Below are 19,681 nucleotides of genomic sequence, written 5' to 3'. Positions count from 1 at the left end.
CAACTATCCAAGGTATAAAATCCGGTGACGAAAACAACACATCCATTCAAGGAAAGCCTGTCAGAGAATTCTTCAATAGAATCGGACAAGCGTTAACTTACATATGTTCAGCATTGAACATGCTCGTTACTAAGAAATCATCACTAGTCACAGTTACAAGGACAAACAAAGCACCGCCAACCTTAGGAGGCTAGCGGAATCCTTAAATGTGATAACACGATGTTCATTGTTCTTAATTATGAAGTAAGATCAAAAAGATAAATGTAACGAAGGTTCTGACGGTCAGAGTGCATGCTCTGTCTGATATAACTAATAAGATTACCAATGAACATATCAGCAAATATGTCATAACCAAACAAGCCAACAAGATCCCGCCCCTCAAACCATTAGGAAGTCTGTTGTTCAGCACTCACCTACATTGACGTATGACGCAATCAGAAGCCTCTGTCTCCATGTTATCTAACAAGAGGACTCAGTCTCTGACACCAACTAAAGACTTGAGCTCTGGGATTGGGGGGAGGGGTGGTTTGTTTCCAAAAAGTTCCTATCCTCAGGAGCACCATATGCACAAAGTTATGTCATGACTACATAAAAGTTTAAGAAGTATTCACTTTCAACACCTCCTTTCCTACAACTTCATATTTGCTTAGAGATCGAATCTGTCAAAGCTAATTCGTTTGTTAACAAAGCATAATACCTACATGGAAAGATTTGAGATATTTGGTCGCCTTGCCTCAAACCCTTGTAAGTATCTATTTCCACTACACCCCAATAAGTTCTTTAACAGTGAATCAGCTCCTAACACTATATCATAAAAGGTACTAATAAGCAGTTGCCTTCTGTTAATCAACCCAAGTTAGAGCATACCGAAGTAACTTTCAATCATGAGATTTCCAGTTTACAAAAACTTGAATAACAAGTTTCCGCAGAAGCAGATCAACAATATATGCCAGCAAGTGTCTCGCATCTTCTTTTGATTCACAAGATTAAGACCTGCAAGTGACATGAATTGCTAGCAAACTGTAAAACCAGTTTTCTACCATTAAGCTTCTTCATATTCCACATAATGCAGCAACAGAAATTAAGTGATGTCCTTTTTTCGTTGATAGCAAAGTTAATGGATCTCCTTTCTACCTCCTCTTCTCCTCTTTTACCTTTACTCTAATTTTTCCCAAACTCAAAGTACCAATTCAAAACTCCAATAACCAAATTCACTTGCAGCGTTTAAACCCACAGAGTACAAGAATATCAGAATCGCCTGGTCATTCAACAGCACGAATCAGCAGCTCTAAAAACTTCCGCAATCTGAAGTAACTGTGAATTAACATTATTAAATAATCACAGTAGACAATTAAATGTTAAACCGAGAGTCTTCCCATAATATAATTATGTAAGAAATTCAAGGACAACGAAACTACCAAAGCTCAGAGACAAGTTCCCTCCTCCCAACAGAAAATCACTCCACAAGCACTACAAGGAAAAAGGAAAACCAACTATCCATGCATGGCAGTAAATCAGAAAACAGAAATCCTGATGCTGATGCAACATGCCAGCCAAGCTATCCTCCATAGGACATATACGGGACAAGTAAATTGCAGTATTGACAGGTAGAAGGTGCTGAAAAATGGGGTGATAAGATCGCACAAGAACAAAAGGAATAGTTCTAAACTGCAACTAACTCCACTTAAGAAAAGGGAAGGGGTTGCCCACAGACTCCTGATCTCTCGTTTCTTTCTTGGTTAAAATTGGGAAAAATCTTATGGAGTCTGCATGGCTATAAATAATTCCCAAAAATAGTAACTGAACAAAAGCCTCTTACTGGTTGTAAATCATGTGATAATTTGTATTCAGTTAGAGGAAGACCTTGATTAAGGATAATCATTTGACAGTCATTGACAAACTTAATCATTACCACCTTACCCAGAACCTTTTTTTAATAAATAATTAAAGATTTAATATATTTTATGCACTAAGCCATTGCATCAGGCATAATTACAGGTTGTGCAAACCCTCTATTGTGCCCATGCACTCACCCAGCACCATTTGTTTTCAACTCCAACCAATATGTCACAACAGCACAAAAGTAGTTCTCAATGTACAACATTATCTCCTTGCATATGCTCGCTTTCCCATAGCTCAACAAAAAGCAGAGGGGAAAAATCAGAACGAACCTGGAAACTACTAGCTAATGCCCACATATGCAAGTGTCAAAATTATATCTTTCTTATACCTGGAGCAAGACAATGAGCATTCGCACAGGAATGACACCATTGACAAATCTAAACATGAAGGATGGAAGAAAAAAGATGTATTAAGCCAAAATAAGGTGGATATCATAAATAACCACAAACCTTTTTACCAAAAGTATACATTGGAAGTGTGGCATCATACAGCACACACAAGTAATACATATCTATCTTTTTTTCATATTTTAATTTTTAATTTTTTTTCTTCAATGGGTATTGTTCTGCCCATTCTCAACACCTAGACCATACAAGACACCTGCATACTTCTCCAGTGAACCACTGAAGAAGTTTTCTTTCAACTTCCTAAAGGTACAAGCTGTGAGCAAGCTATCTGAACCTGCTTGATGACAAACACCAACCCTCTCAACCTCCAAGAGCTCCGCGAGTTTGTTCAATCCACCATGAAGGCTATTACAGAACTTCATCAAGTGCTTGATGTCGAAAATGACAGGAAAGTACACATTCATCAAGGTAAAGAAATCCGCCTGTGGATCAGGCAAATCCTGGCAAGTCAACAGCTTCAACAGGTACCCGAAATCATAGCCACTATGAAAAGTAACCCAATACACATTATCATTCAGCACAATCCCTGACGACATCAAAAGCTCCCCAAAGCGCTTGGCATCAATACCCTTTTCAATGTTCTTGGTAAAATCAATGCCACTCTGGCGCAACAACTCAATCGAATCATTGGCGAAAACATCCTCGTTAGGGTTGAATTCGCGGAAATTGAATTGCCAAATGCAGTACTTGTCGGTCCCACACTTGGGTAAGTTGCCCTTTTCATCCGAAAATGTCAGCCCTAACTGAATCAATTTCAACATATCCACGTTATCCTTTAGGGTTTGGTAATGATAATCGTAACTATTCTTAAAATTCCCGACCGGCCGGATTACGACACCGGGAAACTCCGTATCCATTGCGATGTATGGAAATTCATCGACAACTTCGCGGATTAACGCGAATTCCTCCTCCAGATTGTCAATCCAAACCTCTCGGATGTGAATCGAATCGGTTTTCGGCAAAATCGACATTTTCGCCGAAGATTTTACTTTCAGTCAAATGATAAAATTACCCTCACAATTCCGACCATACAATCGCCGGAATAAAAACGGATCTCTTTGAAACTCTCAAATCAAAATCAGATCTGCAAAAAGAAAGTGAAAATTAACTAAATTAGCCCAACGCGAACAAAAAATTTCACATAAAAATCGATTTTTAAAAATAATATTTACCTTTCAATAAATAAAGATTCAAACTTTCAACCATGAATCGATGATTTGAAATGAATGCAACAACAACGCCGAAATATATACAAATAAATATATGTGTGTGGAGAGAGAGCGATTTGTAAGATTAGGGTTTGAACAGGAACAATATGAGGCGGCGAAGAGGAATAAGAATATGAAATTTTAGGGCAAAACGGAAGTGCTTTTTTTGTATTTTTTTTCTTTTTTTGTTTTTTGTTTTGTTTTTCTTATTCTAGAGTCTAGAGGGAGAAAAAGAGATGGAGCCTTGGGGCGAACGAGAATGGGACCCTCCCTTCTTGTCCACTTCCTCACTACTCCAAAAACAAACAAATATATAAATGTTTTAAGAACTAAATTTTTGGATTTTTCTATATTGGAATATTCTGTGGGAATAAACAATTGGAGGAACTTTGTTTGTTACGGTAATAATAATAATAATAATAATAATAATAATAATAATAATAGGGGGACAACTTGTAGGTTGGCTGCATTTATGGTTCCCTTTTTTTTTTCCTCGTACATATATATTTTTTAAGGGTTTTTGGTTTTTGTTTTTCTATTTTTTTATTTTTTTTTATTAGTATTAGCACCCGCGTGGATACGTGGACACTAATCATGTCAACCATTTGAGTTACCTGAATTATATATAAATAATCTTAAAATTTACACCTTCTCGATAAATATTAGATAATCATTGGATATTAATTAAGAAACACTACATGAAATTAACAATTTCTCAAATCTCCTAGTTATAATTCTATTTTTTCTTTTTGATAACATTCTCGTCGGTGTCGTTGGATCCTAAAAATTGTCAGGAAGCAAAATAATAACTCATAGTTATGGTAAAATAATTAAAGGTTGAGAATATGAAGGACTCTTTGGATATGACTTGACTCAAATAAATACTACTTGAACTCTTATTTGGTGTGTTGATATCTATTAATGAATATTTCTATTTTAAAATTTTAATTTTTAAAATTTATTTTTTAATAATAATTATTTTTATATTTTTAATTCAAAACTCATTTTAGTCGATTATCTAAAAATATAAAAAATTCTTTAGCCGGTGAATGTTTTTTTCAATATGACTCCATTTTGATATTTGACATTAACTATGTTAAGTATATGAGTTATTTGAATTATATGTAAATAACCTTAAAATTTAAACCTTTTGGATAATTATAAATAATCGTTAGATATTATTTAAGAAACACTACATGAAGAAAGACTAATATTTTCTCAATTCTCGCAGTGATAATTTTATTTTTACACCATTCTCATTAGTGTTATTGGAACCTAAAAATATCTATAAAGTAAATAATAACTCGTATTTATGACAAAGCACAAAGGTTGACACAATATGAACGATCCTTTGGTTACGACATGACTCTTTTACTACGACTTAGAACTCTTATTTGGTATGTTGTTATCTTTCAAAAAATATTTCTATTTTGAAATATCAATTTCTAAAACTTTATATATTTTTTAATAATGATCATCTTTATAATGATGCAAGTGAAGATATTATCCTTAATTTAAAATTCACTTTAATCGGCTGTCTAGAAATTTAAATGATTCTTTAGCCGAAAAAAAAAATTATTTCAATATGCTCCATTTTGAGTTTATCGATATCTCTAGCCACGGATTTTGAAATTTGAATACCCTACATATACAGATTTTTTATTCTTTGAATCATTAAATGTTAAATTAGTTGATTGTTATTATATAACATTGCATATATTGTCTTAAAATTGCCAAGTAGTTTTTTCTCGGCACTATACTTGGCTTAACCTCAATGCAAACTACTTAAATTGCATTTAAATTCAAATTCAAATTCAAATATCATATAAGTTTGTTAGTAATAGTGATTTTTAAAAACGACACACAATGTAAATTAAAAAGATATTCTAAGATATCCTTATCTTATAATCTATATATTTAAGTTGAAAAAAATATTTGAAATAGATGAGATCAACTTCCAATTTTTTTATACTCAACAAAGATGAAACATAAGAAGAAATTCGTTGTCATCTCTTATTTTTGGTTTTTAGATTTTTCATACATTTTTTATATATTTATTTTCTTTTATCTTATTTTTTATGTCTTTCTTTCTTCTTCTTTTTTTTTTAATGAAAAAAATAATTTAATTCGCTAAAAATGATAAGTTTTAATAGAAATTGTCTACATAAGAACTTTATTTATATTTTTAGTCTTTGGTTGAAATTCTTTAATATTTTTCTTTTGGCTTTATCTAATCAACCTAAATATGTGCTCAACCAACCACTTAAATTAAAAAATTGAAGGATGTGTAATTTATATATAATTCATATATAATACAGTCAAATCTCTCAATAACAGTATATTTATATAATAACACTTCACTATAAGAGCCAAGCTTTTTCGGAACTAATTTTTATGTTATGTTATAATATATGTTCTCTATAACACCACTTCGCTATAACATCCAAAAATATTCGGAACAAACGACGTTGTTATAGAGGGTTTTGACTGTATATATATAATCACGTGTTATCGATATATCATCTATCTATATTAGCTACAAAAATTAAACAATAAATTTGGCCGGATATTTATGTAAATATTTCATAAGATTTTGATTTCTTGATTTTATCCATGATATGACTTCTATTATAATAATTTTAAAAACTATCTATTAAAATTCAAAAATATTTTATCTTTTTATTTTTAAAATTACAGTATATTTTAAAAAATAATCCCATTTCGAAATAATTTGTTTACATTTAAAAAAAAACACGTCATACCAATTTTGTTTTAAATATACTATTTGTTACACTTGAAAATCGCTATAGAAATTATCAATTAGAAACCAATATCCCTCTTGTTTAATTCGGGAGAAAAAAACCTTTCACATAATCTAATGATTCAAAACTAATATTCTTCAACAAAACAAATATTATATCCTTGCAATATTGGCTTTATTGCAGCTAAATGAAAAGGTTTCAGCTTATACCCTTAAATTCCTAGAAGGTGCTAAATTGAATTTAATGACATCAATTGTATAGCCAAAGTTTTGTTATTTGTTTGATATCCATTTATACAAATTGACTCTTGAAACAAATATTCTTCAAAAAGACAAAAAATAACTTTTTTTGAATATTGACTGATATTTGTGATGTTTTTTTCTCCGGCATGTAGATTTACCTCATTATATACGTAAATAAACTTTTATTAGATTTTTAAACTCCTTTTTGTTCTCTGGATAAATATAGATGTGTACTCTATATATTACATTTATTTTAAAAGAATTTCGTTTTATTCAAATCTAGCTATAATGTTTTAAAAAACTATAATTATAAGGTTTTAAATGTGAAAGAGTTTTATATTTATATGGAGTAATTTCTTTTGCTTTTTTACCAGAGGAGAAATAGTATTTAAATAATTAAAAAGATAACAAAAGTTCCTAACATGATTGCATATGCTCATTAGCCGAATTAAGTATGATAACATAATAACAAAAGATAATTTTCTTTTTTATTTTAATTCAAATTTAAAAACTTTATCTATAAATACAAATATATATATATATATATATATATATATATATATATATATATATATATATATATATATATATATATATATATATATGTATGTATTTGACTAACATAGTCAAATATAGAATAAAGTTATCATATACTATTGACATTTATTAGCTTGTCACTTGGCTTAACCATAATTGTCAGTTGGCTTAACCTCAATATCAATTATATATATGGGTCTCGCTAATATGTTATCATTGTACCCACTTTTCTTTCCTTAGATATCATTAGGCGGCAACCTAACAGCACATTAGTAGGAGGGGCTTTATTGTCTTTTTGTCCAAAAAAATTAAGTTTTCCCCAATTCATTCCATAATTAGTAAAAACGATAAAATAGATGCAACCAAAAGATAATGTGCAATTGCTCTTCTCAAAAACATTCTGGACGATCTAGCTAATAACTTGACGTTGGGGGTTTATGGAAATTGAAAACACTTAATTTACTATTGAAAAGAATGAAAGAATTCGACTCATCCCAGATATTTGTCTTGAAATATTCTCTTCATCTCTGCTTAAATATTTTCAAATTGAAACTATAAGTTAAGCTTTAGAAATTGAAGACGACATTCTTATATTGAGGATGTAGATGATTTTCCCTGTCGCATTAACCAACTTGGCATTTATTAGTTTGCCATTTGATTTAATGATAACTATATATGGTAACTTTATTCCTTTAATATATATATATAAATATATTTTTTTGGGGTTTTGAGGGATGAAGAGTATGAAATGTGGTTTTACGTAGGAGGAAGAGAAAAGGGTGAAATGTGGGCATTTACTAAAAATAAACACACATTCTAATAATAACCACACGTCTTAAACGCTGTAGTAGAAAAAGAAAATAAACTCTTTTAATTTTACCTAAAAAATAATTGGAAATATTATTACATATCTTAAACGTTGTGTATACAATTTTATTTGCACTTTTAAGCACCCACAAATTTTTTGGCTATAAAAGCTTTAGAATGCTTAAGAAGACTAGTCAATTTGTAAAGCTAATTATAGAAGGGGATTTTCGTGAAAACGTCTTTCTTCCAATAAAGTAGTGTGCTCTTGTTCTTCCTCTTTATACGTCATAATGACGAACCAAAATTTATAATCCAAAAGTCATTAAACAGAAAGATTAAAAAATAGTAAAAGAAAGGTTACAATTAAGGGTGTGCCCTAACGATTAATGAATTGAGTGAGAATTATGAAATATCGGATTCAAATAATAATTTTTTCTCAATTTTATCCAAAATACAAATAGGAGATGACACAAGTTAACATTTGTACTATTTAGAAAGCGAGAGTTAGGGGCCTCTTCGTCGTCCTGGGTTTATTTTAGGAATTCGCCATTCTGCTTCGGGGTTATTTTTAGCTTTTGATCAACACGTGTTGACAACTACAGTTTTCAGTCGACCAACCTCTCTCTCTCCTCTTTGTCTCTTTCGTCTTTTTCATCGAGGATTTGACAAATAAACCCTAATAGGCAGACGAATGGGCAAAGCGCCTGCTTTATCGTCCTTTTGTTCTTCATCTTACTATTTATTGGCTTTGCTGCAAACAGCATATATGGGCTTTGAGCTATTCATTAAATATAATATTTAGCGGCTTAGGTGAATTCTATGGTTTCGAAAACGGATTTGACTGTTTGAAGGAATGAATCGCTCATTGTCGTCTCCAGATAGTGATTACTTTGAAGATATTGATCCTACCATTGGTAAGTTTCGCCTCACTTGCAGTAAAAATCTTTTATAAGTATCAAATCTCGAACATTAACATGTAATAATCCAATAATACAACGCTTCTAGGTGTGATTAGGCCTAAAACAATATTGCATCTATTAAAGCAAGAAGGAAAATCAAGGGGCGCTGCTACAAATCAAGTACGCAAGGCAATTTCACTTGCTCAGAAAATCATCGTGTTGGACCGATGAACTTTTACCATCTGCATCAGGCTAGCAAAGGCTGTTAAAATTGGTTCATTTCGGATGGCTTAGGTTCGGGTTAAAAAAAATTCTCGGTTCCTTTGCGAGGTTTGCTAGAAATTTTATATTTCCACATGTTTGTTTCAAATTCATTTGAATATCATCACAAAGCAATGCCTTGTTCAAGTAAAAATTTCACCACAAAAGAATGGACCAAGTTTGGAGGATTGTGCTTGCTGGATCAATCTTGAGGGGACATCGTCAAATGTCGCTTTGCAGACATTGCTCCATCTTATATGCTCCTACAATGATCATGAAAATGGTAAACTTGTTGTCAATAATATGGATGATGAGGTTGAGCAGGTTTCAATGGAATGAGTCTTGTGTTGAATCAATGATCACAAGGAAACTAAGTTACGATCTTGCTGGATTCTTTTTTTTTTCCAGGTGTGAAATGAAGCATTAAGATGACTGCATTAGAAAATCTGACATTTCCAGCAGTCTATTTATTTTCAATTTATAGTCACCTCTTATAGAGTTTGATAATCATTTCACAGAATACCAATAGAGATTATACTCGGTAACCTGTGGTTAAAGTTTTGGCTTAAATTCATGTCAAAAGATGGTGGTATGGTGGAAAACGCTTTTTTGATGATCAGTTTACTGCTAGCACGAGGACAACATTATCCTGCTCTATTACATGTGCAAATAGATGGATCATAACCCTTTCTTAGGGTGTATGCTTGATGGATACATAGGAATATAATGAGAAACAGAACAATGGCTATACATGGTTAGTGGTTACCAAGAAAATGCCACATTTAAGATCAAGTTGTAAATGTGGGGAGTAATTGTCCTACTAAAGCAAAAGGGCCCTCGGGGTACCAACTATGGTCCAATGGGCGATTATTGAAGCTTCAGGCCATAGTGTTATCACACCTGAATTTTTTTTGATGATGTGAACCAAAACTCTTGAGACTAAAAAAGATGCTGCAGGAAGCAAAGGAGACATTGAAGAAGATGCTTCAGGAAGCAAAGGAGACATTGCAGTGCCTAAGCAAAGGAGACACGCTTTAGGCATTGAATTTATTTATTCGTAGTGTAAATAAATAAGTTGTGTAATCTAGATGCGCTAAAAATGCATAGTTTAGCATATAGAAATTATCTGTTATCCTGATTACTCCGGGGAAACTTGAAAGCTTGCCTCTCCTCTGCATATGTCGATTAGGTGGTGTATGTATTGTCCCACTATGAGTTCATTGTGTGAAATTCACTTTAAAGCTACTGCATAGTCTTGCTTGCCTATCTGAAAGTCTTGCCTTATGTATGGTGCAACCAATTATTTTTGTTTATGCGAATCAATGTTTTTTCCCTTTTTTTTCTTTCTAATAAAGCAAAAGTATACAAAGTGATGCTAAGTAGGGCTGAGATTTTACTCTATTTCTGCAGCTAACTCCAACATTAATGGAAGAGAATTGACCTGAAGGTGATTTAAAAGAGATCTAGACATAACTTGGGTAAGATTTCCTGCTCTTTTCTTTCCCGCCCGGTGTCTGTGAAACTCCATGCCTCCCCAAGACAGTGAATTCCTTGAAATTTGTTATTAGCATTCAAGGAGAGCAAACTTAGCTTCTCTCTTTAATCTTGTGTATTTCTTTAGGCTTAAAATTTGTTTTAAGCTAAGCTATGTACAATGAGAATCTGGGATTCTTCTGCTTCACAGAAACTTATTTTCTAATAGCTTAAAGTTTGGGACTTTTAGTTGTTAGTTTCCATGGGAGTAAGCTCAACCTTCTTTCTTTATTTCTTTTATCCTTTTTTTAGTCATCGTTGTAGAATAAATATAATGATTATGCTATATTTTTATGGTCGGTTGTTATTGATGATCATTGTTGGCCATTTGTTTTTTAATTCAGTGACAATATATCTTTTGTGTGCTCCGCATCTATGAAAAAACATATCATATTGATGAAGATCACCCAATCCCAATGCCTTCATGTTATGGTTGCGAATAATACTCTTACTTTATGGAGAAACTTTTTGAACATGTAGGCATTTTCTTGTGGCGTGACTGACTCGGGATTGGGTTATTTTGCAGAACATGATTCAGGTGGACAATTAAATATATAATATTGTGGAAATGTAGCCATTGGGATGACTTACATCAAATTGTAAAATATTAAATCATACTCAAAACCTAAGGTAGAGAATCCATTTAAATTTTGAGTCAAATGGTTATTGGAGAGTCACTTTCATCCCTGTATTGTGCAAATATATACTTGACTAGATCAACCTGTCTAGATAAATTTTTTTACTATGTCTAACCGTTGCTTGGGTTATTGATGGTGACTGCTTCCGACCACCAAAAACCATCTCTGAACCGACATGTAACTTTACAGAACTTATACTTAAAGATCCATTGGGACAAAAGAGGAGTCCAGAAAAAATTTATCAAAGCGCTTTGAGATCGGTGGCGGAAACAACGGGGGAGTAGGTAATCATGGAGCCAATTACAGGAGTTTTACCAGGATGATCTAAACTAAGAGAAAATTTAAGTCATCTAATGATGCCTTACATCTCATTGTGTACCTGTTTCTGTTGTAAAGATCCTATTGTCCCATGCTCTTGCAAATATGTAGATAATATGTCCATTTGTTGTGAAATGGACCGTGAACATTAACTCCATGCAGAAATAGTCTGTTACAAGTAAACTTCCCTTAGGCTTATTGAACTATTAACATGGCATAAAAATATTTCCTTCCTGTAGTCTCCAAATGAAGTCTTCTTTGTGTGTGTAATTTTTTTTTATATGTTTGGCTGTTTTCAAGGCTCCTGGAGAGTTGAAGTGCAACATATTTCAGATAAGAGTGTCATAATGAGTGAAATTTCAGACACAAGGAGTAATCTCTTGTTTGTGTTAATTGAAATATGTTATTATGATTTTCTAAATGAGCTTGTCAGCATAGCATTGACCTATACATTCTCCTGCTTCACTGGCAATTACCACAAAGTAGACCAGCTGCTATTTGTTAATGTTATCTGTATCCATTTACTTTTATCTTACAGGGCTCATTTGAGTTGATATTTCTCTCACTGCAACCAATTTAAATGGTGGTATCGATTTTCTCTTGTACGGCGTATACGGTTAAAATCGGGCCCACCCGATTTTACTGTTTGACCGAGACCGGGACTTTGCATCAAAGGATGACTCCGAAGTGGATCGAATCGAGGCACGAAGACAAGGTACCAAGATCGAGGCTGACAACAATCGAGACCAAACGAGACAGACATCGAGCAATACCGATGATAGCATAATAATGGAAAAGCGAGATATCCTCGACTGGTCGAAGATCATGGCGGAAATTTCGGAACGGATCGAATCAAGAACAGTTGTTTAGTTAATCATGGGATTTCCTTCTGTAATTAGAATTGTACCATATATAGAATTCTTCTACTATATAAAGGGAGAGTTCTAACCATTTGTAGAAACGACCGAGACAAAAAACAATATAATTTTCTTTCTCGCTCATACTCTTGTTCTTCAGCTTATTGTATTTTTATTGTCCTTGTATCAACCAGTTCGAGGGTACTTCAACTCAAGGGTTGAGTTCTATTCAAACACTGGTTTGATTTACTTTATTGCACAATTCTATCATTAATTTATATATATATTTCAATTTGTATTAAGTGAAATCACGTATCTTTAAATCCACATAAGTTTAATTGTTATTCAATTTTAAGGGTAAACAGTTTGGCGCCCGTCGTGGGGCTAAGGATAATAGTGATTGCTAAATACTGATTTCAATAACACACACAACTTTACGCTTGTTCTTGTAAGTATTTTTGTTTTCAGGAAAAAAACATGTCAAACTCACAAACAACACCCGCACATGGTGACAACGGTTTCAGATTTCACGGGGAGAACGACAATATAGCCGCCCTAGGAATCGAGGTGCCTCAGGCTGATCTCGAGGGAGTACCAATTGCAAACCCCATCGACGTCAGTTCACATGTCGCCCTAAATACAAATTTGGGCGCTGATCCCGAAGGTAGCGTACGCAGGAAAGGTCGATATGGTGGTCGAGGTATGCAGGGCGGAGGAGATGGTGGAGTCAGCCTCCAATTGATATTTGAAATGTTATAGGCTCAACAAACCGTTATAGCGCAACTACAAAGCGCCGAGTGGGGTAGAACCAGAAGTCGTCCACAGGACCGAGCAAGTGTCGGAAAGGTCGAATGCCAATGAATCGGGGACTGACCTCGTCATTATGAAAATGCTCGAGGAGCTCACTAAACGAATTGAAACGGGAGAAAATAAAATCGAGGCAAATGACAAGAAAGTAGAGACATATAACTCCCGGGTTGACCAAATACCGGGGGCGCCACCAATTTTAAAGGGTACGGACTCGAAGAAGTTTGTGCAGAAGTCGTTCCCCCCAAGTGCGGCTCCGAAGCCCATTTCGAAGAAATTTCGCATGCCGGAAATCCCCAAGTACAATGGGACCACTGGTCCAAATGAGCATGTCACCTCCTATACATGTGCGATAAAAGGAAATGATTTAGAAGATGATGAGATCGAATCGGTTCTACTAAAGAAATTTGGAGAAGCTCTATCGAAGGGGGAAATGATATGGTAACACAATCTGCCACCTAATTCCATCGATTCCTTCGCCATGCTTGCAAACTTTTTCGTAAAGGCACACGCCGGAGCAATAAAGGTTGTGACTAGGAAGTCGAACCTCTTCAAGGTAAAGCAGAAAGATAACGAAATGTTGAAGGATTTCGTATTTCGGTTCCAGATGGAATGCATGGAACTACTACCAGTCACAGACGATTGGACTATTCAAGCTTTTACTCAAGGTTTGAACGATTGGAGTTCGGTGGCCTCACGACAGCTAAAGCAGAATTTAATTGAATACCCAGCGGTAACTTGGGCCGATGTACATAATCGATACCAGTCGAAGATCATGGTCGAGCATGATCAATTAGGGACCCTTTCCGGTTCCGCTTATCCGGTCAGGCCCGTTGGAAGAACTCAGAGAGATATCGACAGAGAACCTCGGTCGAACAGAGATCGATATCAACCATACAATACAGATCGTAGAAACAGAGCTCTCGAGGGCTCATGAGCAAAAACGGTTTCGATAAATGTGCCGATCCCACAGAGGCACCACGATTATCAGAATACAACTTCAACATCGACACATCAGGTATTGTGTCAGCCACTGGGAGAATCAAAGATACTAGATGGCCCAGGCCCATACAGACCGATCCACCCCAAAGGAACCCCAATCAAATATGTAAATACCATGGTACGCATGGTCATAGAACCGAAGACTGCAGACAACTAAGGGAGGAGGTGGACCGTCTATTCAATGAGGGTCACCTTCGAGAGTTCTTGAGCGACCGAGCTAAAAATCGTTTTAGAGACATGGATGCAAACAGGAAAAACGAGCAGGAAGAACCACAACATGTGATTCACATGATCGTTGGTGGGATCGATATTCCACAAGGGCCCGTTTTCAAACGTACTAAGGTATCGATCACCAGGGAAAAATGAACTCGAGACTATGTGCCAGAAGGCACTTTATCATTCAACGATAAGGAAGCAGAAGGGATCTCACAACCCCACAATGATGCATTGGTAATCTCTATCCTTGTGAATAAAATTCAGGTTAAACGTGTTTTAATTGATCCAGGAAGCTCGACCAATATTATTCGATCGAGGGTTGTGGAGCAAGTCGGCCTACAAGATCAGATCGTGCCGGCAACACGAGTTCTCAATGGTTTCAACATGGCAAGCGAAACGACTAAACGAGAAATCATTTTACCAGTAAATATAGCTGGAACTATCCAAGAAACTAAGTTTCATGTGATCGAAGGCGATATAAGATATAGTGCCCTGTTCGGAAGACCCTGGATTCACAATATGAGGGTAGTCCCTTCAACACTTCACCAAATGCTGAAGTTCCCAACATCGGATGAAATAAAAACAGTGTACGGGGAACAACACGCTGCCAAAGAGATGTTTGCGGTCGACGAAGTGATACCGATATCGGCACTTTCGTCAACAAAAGGATCAGAGTCCAAAGGAAAACAAGAAGCTAAATAGCAACCACAGCTGCCAGCCTCAACTCAATCGGAGAAGTAGGGAACAGACGATGACGATGACCATTGGATCCCTCGATCCTTCATAATCCCAGAGGATTCTGACACCACCAAATCAACGGTCAAGGAGCTGGAGCAGATCGTACTGATCGGGCATCTACCCGACCGAAAGGTATACGTGGGAACGGGGTTACCCCCGAGCTCAGGGAAAAACTCATTAATTTTTTTATCAATAATATGGATTCTTTTGCTTGGTCCCATTTAGATATGACAGGGATCCCACCGGAAATCGCTACACATCGACTGAGCTTGGACCCGAAGTTCTGCCCGGTAAAACAAAAGAGAAGACCCTAGTCCGAGGTAAAACATGCATTTATCAAGGACAAGGTAACCAAACTTCTCAAAATAGGATCCATTCGGGAGGTAAAGTATCCCGAATGGTTAGCAAACGTAGTCGTAGTCCCTAAAAACGGAAATAAACTTAGGATGTGCGTAGATTATAAAGATTTAAACAAAGCATGTCCTAAAGACTCTTTTCCTCTACCGAATATCGATCGTATGATCGATGCCACGGCCGGCCACGAGATCCTTAGTTTTCTCAATGCATACTCCGGGTACAATCAAATACAAATGAACCCGGAGGATCAGGAAAAGACTTCGTTCATCACTAAGTATGACACCTATTGTTATAATGTAATGCCGTTTGGACTAAAAAATGCTGGTGCCACCTATTAACGCTTAGTAAATCAAATGTTCGAAGAACAAATTGGTAAGTCAATGGAAGTTTATATTGACGATATGCTAGTTAAGTCCCTGCGAGCAGAGGACCATTTGACACATTTGCAGGAGACCTTCGATATACTAAGGAAATACAATATGAAACTCAAACCGGAGAAGTGTGCATTCGGGGTCGGTTCGGGCAAGTTCCTCGGCTTTATGGTATCAAATCGGGGTATCGAAATCAACCCGATAATATCAAGGCGATCGAAGACATCACAATCGTGGATAATGTTAAGGCCGTACAAAGATTAACGGGGCGCATAGCCGCCGTAGGCTAATTCATCTCAAAGTCTTCAGATAGAAGTCACAAGTACTTCTCACTGCTCAAAAAGAAGAACAACTTTGCATGGACCCCGGAATGCCAACAAGCATTGGAAGAGTTAAAGCGGTACCTCTCGAGCCCGCCACTGCTTCATACTCCGAAAGCAGACGAGCAACTCTACTTGTACTTAGTAGTCTCGGAAATTGCGGTAAGTGGAGTCCTAGTTTGAGAAGAGCAAGGTACGCAATTTCCTGTTTACTATGTTAGTCGAGCTCTAGGCGAGGCCGAGACCCGGTACCCACACTTAGAAAAATTGGCGCTTGCCCTAATAAGCACCTATAGGAAATTAAAATCATATTTTCAATGTCACCCAATTTGTGTGGTGACCACTTATCCTCTTCGCAATATTTTGCATAAGCCCGAACTCTGGGGCCGATTGGCCAAATGGGCCGTCGAAATCAGTGGGTATGATATCGAGTATCAACCCCGAACGATCATCAAGTCTCAAATCTTAGCAGACTTCGTGGCCGACTTTACGCCAACTCTCGTACCTAAGGTCAAAAAAGAACTATTATTAAAATCGGGTACAACATCGGGGTGTGGACCCTATTCACAGACGGTGCTTCGAACATGAGGGGATCCGGGCTAGGCATCGTTTTGAAGTCGCCCACAAGTAATACAATTAGACAGTCTATCAAAACTTTCAAGTTGACTAACAACGAGGCTGAGTATGAGGCCATGATTGCAGGTCTCGAGTTAGCTAAGAGTTTGGGAGCAGAGGCCATCGAAGCCAAATGTGACTCTTTACTTGTGGTAAACCAAGTTAACGGAACCTTCGAGGTTCGAGATGATCGAATGCAGAGATACTTGGATAAATTACAGGTGACACTACATCGGTTTCAAGAATGGACCCTACGACATGTACCTCGAGAGCAAAACAGCGAAGCCGATGCTCTTGCAAATTTGGGGTCGCCGGTCGAAGACGACGAAATTAGCGCGGGGACTATCGTGCAACTTTCGTGGTCAGTGATCGAAGAAGGCCATGCCTAAATAAACTCCACAAGTCCAACCTGGGATTGGAGGAATAAATATATCGAGTACCTAAAGAATGGAAAACTTCCATCGGATCCTAAGGAATCGAGGACTCTACTTACGAAGGCTGCACGATTCACATTGGCGAAGATGGAATACTATATAGAAGGATGTTCGATGGACCATTGGCAATATATTTGGGTCCTGGAGACACCGACTACGTCCTACGGGAAATTCACGAGGGAACTTGCAGAAATCATTCCGGTGCCGAATCATTGGTTCACAAATTCATCGGAGCAGGGTACTACTAGGCCAATATGGAAAAAGATACGAAGGAATTTGTTCGAAAGTGCGACAAGTGTCAAAGATATGCGCCGATGATCCACCAACCCGGAGAGCATCTCCATTCGGTCCTATCCCCATGGTCGTTCATGAAATGGGGAATGGGTATCGTCGACCCTCTACCATCGGCCCCAGGTAAAGCTAAATTTATTTTATTTATGACTAACTATTTCTCTAAATGGGTTGAAGCACAGGCCTTCGAAAAAGTCAGGGAAAAAGAAGTTATCGACTTCATCTGGGACCACATTATATGTCGATTCGGAATGCCTGCCGAGATCGTATGCGACAATGGAAAGCAATTCATCGGCAACAAAGTAACAAAGTTTCTTGAAGACCACAAAATCAAAAGGATCTTGTCAACGCCATATCACCCAGTAGGAACAGACATGCAGAATCAACGAACAAAACCATCATTCAAAATCTAAATAAAAGGTTTAACAACGCTAAGGAAAAATGGAGAGAAATATTGCCCGAGGTCCTTTGGGCGTATCGAACAACGTCAAAATCGAGTACGGGGTCAACACTGTTCTCTTTAGTATATGGCACCGAAGCTCTAATCCTGGTCGAAGTCAGGGAACCTAGCGTCAGGTTTCGATATGCAATGGAAGAATCGAATCACAAGGCTATGAATACAAGTCTCGAATTGCTAGATGAAAAACGTGACAGCGCCCTCGTTCGAATGGCCCCACAGAAGCAACATATCGAAAGGTACTGTCACGCCCCAAACTCAGGGAGCGCGACCGGCGCTCAACCGAGAGAACCTGGCCGAGCAAGCCTATTAGACTTACTTCTACCCCAACTCATCCATGAATAAAGAGGAGATGTACTCCATTAATCAATCACTGAAAAGATTTTATTAACAACTTCCTTTTCATTCCCATTAGTAGCTTCATTCATAATTTCCAAAACATTACGAGTTTATAGGATTAATGAAAAACATAATTTCCAAATACCAATATTTCTAGTTTAATTCCCAAACAACCATAACCCACAACCTGTCTACGGAGCCTCTAAATACAATAGAAGAGTAATAATGGAAATGTCGGCAACAAGGCCCCGACTATACCTTAATATACTGTACATGAGAAACAAAAGATGCATGACCCCGAAATAAAGTGGGGCTCACCAAATCAGCTGAAAAGAGTGTACTGCTATCACTGATCAATGACGCCTGCTGAAGAACCACCTGCATCAATTAAAGATGCAGCGCCCCCGGTAAAAAGGGACGTTAGTACTGTCGAATAGCACTAGTATATATGGCTAAAAATCCTCTTTCAAAATAGAATGCCCATATAAGAAAAGGCAACACATAGAAACAGCAAGTCACAATCAACAATATCCAAACGTCCAGTTAAAACATAATAATTTTCAAAATACAAACTTCATATATAATTTTGGTTGGGAGATCATTAGCACCGATATACCACCGTCTTTGTTAGCACGGAGTCCGATCACGCCCGATCGGCTAGGCCATCTCCCCACGAACAATGTGGTTTGACATGTGATGCGAAAGAAAGTTGTTACCAAGAGTAGTACCACCATATGCGCAATATGGCGTCTGATCTCCACCCGATCAGCTAGGCCGCCTTCCCACATATGCCGTGCGGGTTGACTTTTCCAATCCACAAAGGTTCCAGTTTCATCCCAATTAAGGGGAATAATATCACAATCCACCCCTACACCGGCACGTGTAGTTTCAGGTGTGGGCCTTATGACCCACCCTTCCTCGGTATTGCTAATGATGCTCCCAAAAATAGTTTTGATTTGATTTGCAAACTGAAATATCATAAATACAATTGTACTCACCTCAACATCTTTCACATTTTATGAATTCTCATTAGTATTTCCAGTCATTCACAACGATAATATTTTCTTGGCTCATTAGGCCATTCACAAGATTCTTTATTCCTGGCACAATGGCCGTATTTCATATTCCACACTTTCACCTCTTTCAATTTCAAAGATCACCATCAAGTATCAGCATATAGGATATTTTAAAAATCATATACTTCAAATTCATTTGAAATGGAAACTTCAAACACAAATGGTTTCTTCCCAAAGAATGAATCATACCAACCAACAATAGAAATACACATGAAAAATCATAAACAGTCAATACACCATTTACTCTTGCAATACTCTCCCCCAGAAATGACAATGTACAATTTCAA

General features: G+C 36.5%; 1 protein-coding gene and 1 long non-coding RNA gene across 8 annotated transcripts; one reads left to right on the top strand and one right to left on the bottom strand.

The window, feature by feature from the left end:
* Positions 1-2,311: 2,311 nt before the first annotated feature.
* On the bottom strand, positions 2,312-3,797 carry LOC107818443 (putative CCR4-associated factor 1 homolog 6). The gene is made up of 2 exons (XM_016644462.2): positions 3,482-3,797; positions 2,312-3,393 (listed from the first exon to the last, which is right to left on the bottom strand). Exon 2 carries the CDS (start codon positions 3,278-3,280, stop codon positions 2,453-2,455), a length of 828 nt encoding a protein of 275 aa, XP_016499948.1. The 5' UTR covers positions 3,281-3,393; positions 3,482-3,797; the 3' UTR covers positions 2,312-2,452.
* Positions 3,798-8,348: 4,551 nt separating this feature from the next.
* LOC107818444 (uncharacterized) lies at positions 8,349-12,620 on the top strand. Of its 7 annotated transcripts, none has more exons than XR_001655414.2 (4): positions 8,349-8,779; positions 8,871-9,433; positions 10,436-10,503; positions 11,085-12,620. It is a non-coding gene; the product is annotated as an uncharacterized LOC107818444 (long non-coding RNA). The 7 variants fall into 7 exon arrangements; XR_001655415.2 differs by having other exon boundaries at positions 8,871-10,503; positions 11,085-11,188; positions 12,053-12,620; XR_001655411.2 differs by having other exon boundaries at positions 8,871-10,503; positions 11,085-11,188; positions 11,386-12,620.
* The last annotated feature ends 7,061 nt before the right edge of the window (positions 12,621-19,681 follow it).

The sequence above is a fragment of the Nicotiana tabacum genome, chromosome 4 (assembly GCF_000715075.1).
Source record: "Nicotiana tabacum cultivar K326 chromosome 4, ASM71507v2, whole genome shotgun sequence".
NCBI classification, from domain to species: Eukaryota; Viridiplantae; Streptophyta; class Magnoliopsida; order Solanales; family Solanaceae; genus Nicotiana; species Nicotiana tabacum.
The sequence above is the reverse complement of the archived record's forward strand: the minus strand, read 5'-3'. Positions and strand labels throughout refer to the sequence as shown.

Coding starts and splice junctions, on each gene's coding strand:
- LOC107818443 (XM_016644462.2), bottom strand. CDS start 3,280: ATGTCGATTTTGCCGAAAACCGATTCGATTCACATCCGAGAGGTTTGG.